This window comes from Hibiscus syriacus, unplaced genomic scaffold (assembly GCF_006381635.1).
Source record: "Hibiscus syriacus cultivar Baekdansim isolate YM2019G1 unplaced genomic scaffold, ASM638163v2 tig00016885_pilon, whole genome shotgun sequence".
Taxonomy (NCBI): Eukaryota; Viridiplantae; Streptophyta; class Magnoliopsida; order Malvales; family Malvaceae; genus Hibiscus; species Hibiscus syriacus.
Genome location: NW_024062396.1, coordinates 101,878 through 112,982, shown reverse-complemented (window position 1 = coordinate 112,982; position 11,105 = coordinate 101,878). Strand labels below are relative to the sequence as shown.

General features: G+C 35.8%; 2 protein-coding genes across 3 annotated transcripts; both read right to left on the bottom strand.

Moving 5' to 3' along the window:
- Nucleotides 1-328: 328 nt before the first annotated feature.
- On the bottom strand, nucleotides 329-2,747 carry LOC120208699 (protein KINESIN LIGHT CHAIN-RELATED 3-like). Its single transcript, XM_039207914.1, has 2 exons — nucleotides 704-2,747; nucleotides 329-620 (listed from the first exon to the last, which is right to left on the bottom strand). Exons 1-2 carry the CDS (start codon nucleotides 2,698-2,700, stop codon nucleotides 419-421), a joined length of 2,199 nt encoding a protein of 732 aa, XP_039063845.1. The 5' UTR covers nucleotides 2,701-2,747; the 3' UTR covers nucleotides 329-418.
- Nucleotides 2,748-5,657: 2,910 nt separating this feature from the next.
- Nucleotides 5,658-7,923, bottom strand: LOC120208690. 2 transcript variants are annotated; one of them, XM_039207905.1, is made up of 5 exons: nucleotides 7,341-7,919; nucleotides 6,389-6,541; nucleotides 6,119-6,205; nucleotides 5,907-6,029; nucleotides 5,658-5,830 (listed from the first exon to the last, which is right to left on the bottom strand). In XM_039207905.1, exons 1-5 carry the CDS (start codon nucleotides 7,857-7,859, stop codon nucleotides 5,693-5,695), a joined length of 1,020 nt encoding a protein of 339 aa, XP_039063836.1. In that variant the 5' UTR covers nucleotides 7,860-7,919; the 3' UTR covers nucleotides 5,658-5,692. The 2 variants fall into 2 exon arrangements, with proteins under 2 accessions (XP_039063836.1, XP_039063837.1); XM_039207906.1 differs by lacking the exon at nucleotides 6,389-6,541 and having other exon boundaries at nucleotides 7,341-7,923.
- Between the last annotated feature and the right edge of the window lie 3,182 nt (nucleotides 7,924-11,105).

Sequence of the window (11,105 nt, the reverse complement as noted above, 5' to 3'; positions counted from 1 at the left end):
TAGTCCTAATTTTGTTTGTAATTAGAAAGAGTTATAAAAGTAACAAATTAGGACACATTTCATTTTTTTATTAGTACGTGTAATTATAAGATAATATATGTTTAAAATATTCATTGACTATCACCGTAAATATACCCTACAGACGTACTCAAACCCGAAACATTTAAGGAGAATAACCCTGCCTTTAAACGTATGAGATGGCTCGATGGATCAAAGCGAACAAAATGTATTATATAATCATTGCAATCAATAGTTCGATCTAATCTTGTACCACTCAAAGCAGCAGATCCATACTCATTTAAGAGATTTTATTACACAAATAACATCACAAAAAGGAACTTCTATTCTTTTTCTCTTGAATGGCTCCTATAATGCATTATCTTCAATCATAAATACATGAATCCATGCATACCGAACCTTAATCCCCCCGCCGTTGAACATGTGGGTTGGCATCGAGAAGGGTTTCCAATGATCTGGCTTTCCGGCTCCGAACTCGGCCCGCTTCTTTTAATAATTCAGCTAACCTTTCCCTCTCGTCGCAAACCTCCGGGTTCGCAGTCCCGAGCTTCTCCTCTCTCGTCACGACGACGTACTCCAGTATTTCAATTGCATCATCCAACCTGCGTGCGACAGTCGGCGTAACGAAATTAAAAATCAGCATCCGGATGAGATCGAGAGGAAAGGAAGAGAAGAATATTTGTACCTGCCACTTGCATCATAAGTGCCTGCAAGGTTACTATATACCCCCAGCGTATCGGGGTGATATGGTCCGCACTCTTGCTCCAATATTGTTTTGGCTTCTTCGAACAAATCAACCGCCTCGTGTATGAGATAGCGTTGCACGCAAACTAACCCCATTTGATTGAGAACGATGCCAAAGAAGGCAGATTTCCTCTTTCCACATGCACGTAGCTTAGAAATGGCACTTTTGAAGGAGTTGTAAGATTCTGGGTAGTTCCCCAGCATGTAATACATTACTCCCATCTGTGCTTCGATCCCGGTGATTGTGCTTTGCTGACCAGGGGCGTCATTGTATAGTTTTAAGGCCTTGTGTAGCAACTTGATTGCCTGATCAAGTTTATTCATTGATTCATAGATAACAGAAACATCGGTGAGGCCACTTGCGATTTCCTCTGGAGGGATCCCAGGTATGGGCTTTTCATAGATTCGGAGAGCATTATCGCAGTATGATTTTGATTCCTTTAGTTTCCCTGTCTTGTTATACAAATCAGCCAACCGGACAAAGACTGATCCAACAGCAGGGTGGTTCTCCCCTTTGGCAGTCTTAAAAGCTGTGAGAGCTTTCTCATATGCAAAAACAGCCTCGTCGTATCGAGACAAAGATAAGTACGTGTCTCCGATGCTGCAGTCAACAGAAGCCACGTCTGCCTCCTGGCCGTTTGCCACCATGGTCATACTGGCTAAAACAAGATGCTCCAAAGCAGCTTCATGGTCTCCCTTTGTTTCACATATGAGACCCATGAGCCTCCTATCTACTGCCTCTTCGAGAAGAGCCGGAGAACCATTTTCTCTGTGAATGTCAAGAGCCATTTGGCATAGCCTCTGAGCTTCATCGAATTGCAACGCCTGGACATAAGCTTCAGCCAAATACCTGCAGGTCTCGCCGACTCTGGGATCTACTTCTCCAAGGACTTGTTTCTGGACTTCGAGGCCAGTGGTATAACAACTGATGGCTTTCTCGAGCTGTCCTAACATTGCATACGTGTCGCCCAACTGCATATAACCAGCAAATTTAGCGAGAGCATGCTCTTGGCCTTCCTCGATCACTGGAATCTCGATCGATTGCTCGAGAAGAGGAACCGCCTCATTGTACTGGCCTAAACTGCAATATATTGCTGCAGTAACATGCAAACACATGACCAGTTCTAAGCTGGGTTTCTCGATGGCACAAAGTTCATATGATTTTGCAGCTCGAAGTGCTAATTCAAGAGCTTTCAAGGGATTCTCTCCTACAGAAACCAAATCTCTGGCTTGCTTGAGTAACAATGGTCCGATATCAGGATTACCTAACCATGACTCGGAAGCATCCTCGATCCCATTTTGCAAATTTGACACTTTCCCTTTCTTCATGGATGCAACTCCCGTGTTTGATCTCTTTGGATTCTTATTGTTCGGCTTATTGATTTTAGGTTTCTCAGGTGGACTTTTTCCCTTAAAACCGGTTTTCGTTGATGCTCCAGAGTCCAACTGCGATTGAGATTCTTTCTTGACATGATCTGAAGTAATTGAATTTGCACTTGCAGATAGGGTCTTGTACAACTGCCCCGACTTCTTACCACTAGACGAGCCTCCCTTCTTCGAAGAAGAATTACTACGACTGTCATCTTCGGGTTTATCCAAATCCTCTTGCATTATCTCAACTTCTCTCCTCTCTAATCCAACAAGATGGCCCAATTCGGAATCAATCCTAGACTCCTCACCGTACGATTCAAAGCTCGGCCTTGAGGGTGACCGATCAGAACTCTGCATATCACACACATTCTCGTAAAGTTGCTCAATGCAGGTATCAGCCTGAATCGTCCCATCATCGGGGCGATCCACAGATTCTGCACCACGAGGGCTTCGGGGACTCGTACTCTTAGCTGATTTATTCATAACCACATTCTCCTCAATACACGACGAAGTCCTATCGACTTCATCCATAACTTCTTTAATCTCATCCATAACAAGAACAGGCATCGTTCCGCACCGACGCCCCGAAAAACCCTAAACTTATCTAGCTGATCCTATCAAACAGTTCAAAATCAGATCCCAGAAAGGGAAAAGCTAAAAAAAATTATACCATACCCAATCATTCAGCGCATTCACAGAACCAAAACCAACTAAAGACAGTACCAAAAACATCATAATAACATCAAAAACTCAACCTTTTAAACTCATCATAGCAATTTCTCCCTAATTCATCACCATACATATAACAAGAGAAGTCAATGGTCCTCAAGCAGATCTTCAAGACTCAAATCCACCCAATTATCCATTAAATTCATCAACAAAAAAGGAAACCAATCATGCAAATCAACATAAAAAGGAAAGAAACGGAAACCCCACAATCAACATCACAAAGTAAAGAGCTGATAATACCTCAGCATTACAGCAATGGAGAAACTGATAAACAAGGTGATACCTTTAGCGGGGAAAAGGGGTTTGTCTATACAAAAGAGAAAGAGGGCACCTCTAGGATGCCTGGTATAAATAAAGCCTGTGCCTGGAGAAAGAAGAAGCAGAAGAGGGACAAAAAATGACAAAATGGGTCGGAACCAAGGGCATAAAAACAGTAGGAGAGTTGATAATGGTCCCTGGAATTTTTGAAATTGGGCGATAATGCCCTTCAGGGGAGCTGGGATTTGAAAGCCCTTTTGACTTGCAATGGTTTGTGGGTGGAATGTTAGCATTGTGTATGGACAAAGTGTCATAATCCTGAAACTTACTTCCCTTCTCTTGCACTTGAAATTTACTTTCAGCAAACTTGTGTTTTATTTTTCTGCAGTTTTTTGTTTTAAAGTTAAGCAACCCAGATGTGTTTCACAGCTAAAATATGAAACATACTTTTTTTTTTCTTAATTAAAAATAATTTTCAAATTATATTGATTTTCGAGTCTAATGTTATAAGTGATATTATTTTAGGTTATCGATCCAAAACGGTCGTTAAAAAATTATTAAATGATATTTGTCACATTTTTGTAATTTTAAAATTTTTATTTAAAAAAATAAATAAATATTATTATTATTATATTTAAAAAGTCTTAAACTTTTTTTATTTTACACAAAATACCCCATAATTCATAAAATATCTTATTCTAATCCCTCTACTCCGATCGTCAGCCATCTCTGATCATCCATCCATCGTTTGAACGATCATCCATTCGTTGTCGGCCACCTAATGATCGACCATCACCATTATTATCATCTCAAATCTCAAAATTTTCAAATCCTTCTTCAACTAGGCCTGTAAACGAACCGAACGAACATGAACATACCTCCGTTAATTTTTGTTCATAAACGAATAAAAAAATTTTGTTCATGTTCGTTCATTAAGGAATATAGCTTGTTCATGTTTATTTAAATAATAAACAAACATAAACGAACGAATAAACATAAACGAACAACACAAAAAAAACTTATTCGAACACAACAAATGAATGTAAAAAAGTAAACAACAAGAATAACAACTTAAAATTCATTAATATAACCTACAACTTTAGAGTTAATTTGTTCGAATACGACAAAACATACATAAATCATAAATAAACTATATGAACATATAAAGTCTTAAAGTTAATTTGTTCAACAAACAATCTTCTTGAAATCCAAACAACTTCAATATCTTCGTAACATATTCAACTTGCCCTTTGTTCGAACATAAATGAACGAACATAAATGAACATAAATGAACGAACATAAACGAACATATAATCGAACGTTCACGAACGTAAATGAACGAACGAGTCATATGTTCATGTTCGTTCATTTAATTAAACAAACGCAAAATCTTGTTCATGTTCGTATAAATGAACATAAATAAACTTCCCGCCGCACGGTTCATGAATGATTCGCTAAACGTTCAGTTCATTTACGTGTCTAACTTAAACCCATAATCCCTAAATTCCAAAATATCTAATCCCTAAAATTTAATAACCCTTTGAAAACTTAAAAGTCCTAATCCCAAATTAGCATTGGAAATTTAAAGGGGAACGAAGGGTGTTGGGGGACGAACAATGAGAGAGAATTATTTTAAATAAAAAAAAAATTATTAAAACATGACATGTGTCATTTAACGAGAATTTTTAGTTGTCGTTACGATTAGAGTATCTAAAATAGTAACGTTTGTAATATTAGACATCCTGATAAATTGGAAAAAAATTAAGTATCTATTTGAAAATACGGTATAATTTGATTTTTTTAATTAAACCTTTTTCTAACAAATTTAATATCTTTAAATTTAATATATCTAAAAAGTAATATTTTTAATCACTAAAACCAATTAAAGAATTTAAATACTTTATTATGTTAAGTTTAATTATTTATTGTTAGTCCTTTTATATATATATATATATGCTTTTTTTCACTTCCATGGCAGAAAAGAATTGTGATTAGGGAGGGGCATGAACCTAGGTCAGATTGTTTTGATTTAACTTGATTTTTAAAATTTAATGTTATAAAATTTAAATTGTGATTTATTAGAGTAATTTTTTTTAAAAGATAATATTAGATTAATTTAATTTTAGAATAAAAAAACTTTCAATATATTTCGATTTGAAAAAATAATATAATTTTAATTAGATATTTTGACATTAAAAAATTAACATAACTATTTTACGTGTGACATTTTTTAATTTTTTCAATGATATAATATTATTTTATAATAACATACCAACATCACCTTTTAAATTTTTAACGACGAAATACTAAAATGAAATATAAATTGAATATTAAATATAATAAAAAAATAAAGTTTAACTATTAAGACAAAACTAAAGTAATAGTTTATATACTAAACATGTCGTTCGAATACGTAAATAAATCAAAATCAATATAAGATATATTAAAAACAAATAAAAAATTTCATAAATATATTTATCTTAAATATGATTTAAACATGAAAAAAGAATACAAACACAACACATAAGCAACTCAATCACAAAACCATAGCAGCAAGGAGCGAAATCCAGAGCTAGTGGCATCGAGGCGTTGCCTCAGTCTTACAAACAGGGCAAGTATTTTTGTGCATCAACCACTGCTTTATACATCCGATGTGGAAACTGTGTCCGCAACATAGCTTTCCCATCTCTCCGTCGTCGTCGTCGTCCTCCTATCCCGATCATTTCTAGCATAAATAATCAGATAAAGATAACGGAACATATACACGATTCAATCATCAAACTCACCTGGCAAATGCTGCACTTGATTCCCATAATCGACCCCTTCATCTTTCTCAGGCATCTGCTCATCTCGTCTTCTTTCAATCCCGTGCTGACGTAACCGATTTTATCGCCGAGCTCCAGTAGTTGCTGTTTTGGAAGCAGGGAAAACGATGTTTGTTTCTTTAAAGAAACGGGATCATACGGTTTAACGAGACCAAGACGGCAACATAACATACCTCGTACGACATGCTATCGATATCAAGCCTCCAGTCGCTGAATCGATCGCGTGCCCCCATTATCAAGTTGTTCTGTAGCACCATCATCTACACTAGATATAACCATTTTCTTAACACGATTCATAGCATACATTGTGCTAGTAAGAGAATATCAGGATAGTAGTAAACTCGTTAGAATGAAAAGCTGTGCACTTGAAACAACTAACAATACTGCACAAACGATATTCGCTCGAAATCCGTATAGCAGCCACACGAAAATACGGACAGTACCTCAGCTAGCCCCTCCGGAGAAGGATGCCGAGCATGACGATAGTATCTAGCTCCAAAGAAATCGGGTTTTGGACGCGACGAGAAGAAGGCCGAACCAGAATCAAGAGAGGAGAGCGTTTCGGGATTTACAGGCCGCCTCGCTTTGAAAGAAGGCTGTCAACATATGTGAAACAAAATCAGCTAACATAATCACAAAGTTATGCCATAAATTATATTGTAGAACACTGATCGTGCTGAAAGAAGGAAACAAAACCATTTACATTAACATTCACATGCTTATCAAAAGTTCTCCATAACCATCTCCTAATCTAATAGGGTCCAATCACAGGCATTTCATCCAAAGATATATGCTTTGCTTCAAATACAAAGAAGGAACCAACTTCATGCAAAGAATTTATTTTTTTTATTAAAATGGGGTGATTAAACAAATAGCGATCCTCTATTGGAATAGTGGCCGTTATATAGCGGTTTTGGTGTCGTCCGAAACCGTTATTGCACGACCGCGATACCAGCAATTACCACAACAGCACATATTATATCTGCAATATAAACTTAACGCAGCCGCAATTGTAATTTAAATCCCTAATAGTATATGTTCATATTTTTTTTAGTCATTGACAACGGCACACTCTCTGCAATACAACTAACCGAATCTGAAGCCTTTAGGAAAATTAACTCTACCTTTTATCATTGAGGTCATTCAATGCGTAGAATGTAAAGAATTTGTGAATGGCCAAAAAGTGTTATCTAGTTAGGCATTCTCATAAGTGAAGCAACAACATGCTAAAGATGAAAGCATCCACCTAACAAGGATGAACACAACTAGGAATCAAACATGGAAACAAATAGGAACAGAGATAGACCTAATCTTGGAGCCACATCCAGATCAAAACTCATGAAATAACATTACACATCATAAAAGGATGATGAAAGGGGATAAAAATGGATATACCTCCCTGTGGTTGACCTTTTCAAGGTCAATCTTCCCTCTGGCAGGCACATTTCTCCTAGCCACAACACGATCCACAGAGCCGACAGCATCAGCCGACAGCCCAATTCCAGGCCCGCACCAGACATCCTGAACCACTCCACAGCTCATGTTGTACCCACCCCCTTCATTCAAAACCACACCTTGATGGTGGTGGTGCATCTTATTGCTTCTCTTCTTCTTCTTCTTCTTTACTTTCTTGGCTTCCCAGTCGGCCGACGAGCGTATCAGGGCGGGCACCGAAACCTGCTGCGACGCAGATGCGGCGCAGCCGAGTCCTCTGAGAGAGGACTGGCTAAAAGGGTTGCCTTTCTTCTTGCTTATTTCGTTGTTGGTAGATTTAGGACGAGTGGAGTGGATTAGGGATGGGATTTCCGACACTGGGTCTGGATTGGTTTCGCTTCTGGTCGGCCTTCTCAGTTTCAGACGTTCCGCCATTGTTGAAGAAGAAGCAGAGGTGTCTGTAAGAAAAAACAATGGCATGGCCTATTATTTGATGAAAAAAAAGCACCGGACTTTTGGATTAGAGGTTGAAGATATTGCAGCCCAATTTATTTATTTATTGAGAATCATTTTATAATAGCTATAAGATTGTCTTCTTTTTGGAATTTGTAGGGATTTAGTTTGCAAACAGAGTCCATTGGAATCTGTAAAATGTAAGCAAAGCTTTGCTTTTTAGGTTACGAGAGAGGGAACAGAGTCCTCAACAAGTCAGAGATGGGAGGGGCCTACAGAGAACAATCAAAAGGTTAAAGAAGATTAAAGGCTTAATTACACTTTTAGGTGCCTCAAGTATATTTTAAATTAATTTTTATTGTCTAAAGAATTTTTTTTTTGTTAAAAATAGGTATCTAACATTTTTTCTGTTACACTTTTAGGTGCATATCATTATTTTTTTTATACTTTTTAATAATAAAATAATTTTAAAAAAAAATTCAAAAAAAACTCGCAATATCCCTCTCCTCTCATCCCCTACCTCCGACGACGAAGGGTCACCACCGACTGAATTGTGTTTCTTTGGAGCAGGACGAGGAACTCAATGGTGGCAGCCTTGTAACGTACGATCAGTTATAGTCATCGGAATCATCAGAAAAACAACGAAGGAAAACTTAGAAAACCGACGACCCTTCACGGCGTTTTTCATGACGATCGGTGTAATTTCATGATGGTGGGGGACTGGGTTTTGGTCACGGCGGCGAGACAATTTGATGGTATCAACAGTGATGACCACGGACCGACAGTGATTGATAGACGATGGGATTTTGGGATTTTTTAATTATAATATTAAATCTTTTTAAAATAATTTTTTTAAATTCTATATGTGTGACAAGTGTCAAATAACGTTCAAATATAACGATCATTACGATTCATGCACATAAAAGTATAATGTTGGAAATGTTAGAAATTTATTTTTAACGAAAAATTCTTTAAACACTAAAAGTAAGTTTGAAGTATAATTTAGGTACCTAAAAGTGTATTATACCAAGATTAAATAAAGATGAAAATGGAGTAATCACAGCAGATGATTAGGCCAAATAGCACAGCAGCAATTAGGCATTGTCTTCAGTGGAAAGCATCCAATCTCTAGCAGTATCTCCTTCTTCCTTTAATCACGCTTTTGATTTCAGCACCCATCAAGCAGAGTATATAACCAATATTTGTGAGGATAAATTACACAAATGATCCTCTATTATAAGACGTTATTTTTTAAAATTTTCTCATTGCTAAAAATTAAGAAATTGATATTTGATTATAGGATGTTGTTTTGTTTAGTTACCGATTATTAAAAGTTATAAAATGACAACTATTTGTATGTTTCAAACTAGTCCTTTATCTTTAAAAAATTGATGGATGTTTGAGCTAGATGTTAATATATTAACTAGGATATGATAAAATTATATTTTAATGATGTCTACTAGCACTGACTCGACAACATAATGTTTCAAATATTGGCTCAACGATAATGTAAACAAAGAGTTGATCTATAAAATACAACTCAAACGATTTCGATATTAGATTTCATTATATCTCAACCAATAGGTTAACATCTAACTTAAACGACTATCGATTTTTTTAACGAAAAATGATGAATTTAAGACATAAAATGTTTGGTTGACCATTTTGTACCTTTTAATAATTGGGGGACTCAACAAAACAATGTCCTACAGTCGATAATCATTTTATAATTGTTAATAGTTGAAGACTTAACAAAATAGAGTTCTATAATTAAACGACTATTTTATAACTTTTAATAGTCAGAATATTCAATAAACTAACGTCCTATAATCGATAGATCCGTCATGTACTTTACCCAATATTTCCTAATACATTGGCCAACTAATTTTACCAGCAGCAAGTGGAGCGGCCCAATAGGTTTTAGCATATTGGTGAGAGAAAATAACCCATAAGCTTGCTTATGAATAGGATTCTCCACCCACCTCCTGGGCTATAGTAAAATTTTACGTTAAAAAATAAATTTTAAAATAATTATAAAGTTTTAATAGTATGAAAATGAATTTATTCTAAAAAATATTATATATATATATATATTCTTTAAGAAAACAATAGCTTTGCCGGTCCCTCGGTCCATTTCTGTGCGTCAGTGTCTTATTTGTGCAGTGCAATGGTATGGACACCATCAATGCATTAATTATATACGAAAAACCAACACTAATTAATGGCAATTTTATCCAAATATCACAACAACTAAAAATAAAAAATACCATTATAACATCCTTTCTCGAATATGTATCAAATTAACATATTTTCTGATAAAATAAGAAGAGTGTGTGTTTCACGGAGCGAGATTTCAAAGGGTTTTATTGATGTAGATGAAATGAGCGTTTCAGGAGACGAGCTCTCCAGAGATTTTGTTGATGTGGATGAAAGGCACATTTTAGGCAGGAGCATGGTTGAGATGGCGCACAGTGCGCGTGTAACATCCCAATAACCGGGTCAGTGACTAAAATATAAATTTTGGAAACTTGGTGCTCAATTTTCGAAACAAGTAAAAAGTTCAGGCATTTAATTGTAATTTCTTTGTGTAGCATTAAATGATAAAGAAAGAAGAATGAAAGGGCAAAATGGTCATTTGATCATTAAAAGAATTAAAAAAATTGGTATTAGGTATGTTAAATACACGTGGATTGAAGGAAGGAAATATCAAAGCCTCTAGGGTGTTCTTCTTCTTTCGTCGTGGTGTCAAGAGCAAATGTTAGTTTCTTTATTGGTTTATTTCTTGTTAAATTTAAGATTGATTTATGATCATTAGACAATAATTAAGCTTAAGGAAAACTTAATTTGTCTTAAAACAACAAGATGAAAGGTATAGGAAGGATTAAAGAAAAGAAGTGGAAAAGTGAAATCTTGATAGGAAGTATTGATTAAAATTGGAAGTTTAATTTGACTTGTCATCAACCTAATTAACATGTATGAAGTGTTAGAATTGGAATCAGAACATGTTGTCAAGATGGTGTAATTCTTGAATTTCGTAGGGAATATAGGATTTTGAGGTTAAAGATGTGACAAATGAGTATTAATGCGTTTAAGTATGAGTAGGTGAGTTAAGGATATAAAAGGGGTTGAAATATGAAGTGTTTGAGATGAAATGAAGTAATTTTCGTGTTGAAAATGTAATTTCTGGGTTTTGTGCATCGATACACATTCAATGGGTATCGATGCACTCTCAACGGAATAAAAACATCGAATGCGATTAGAGCATCGATACAC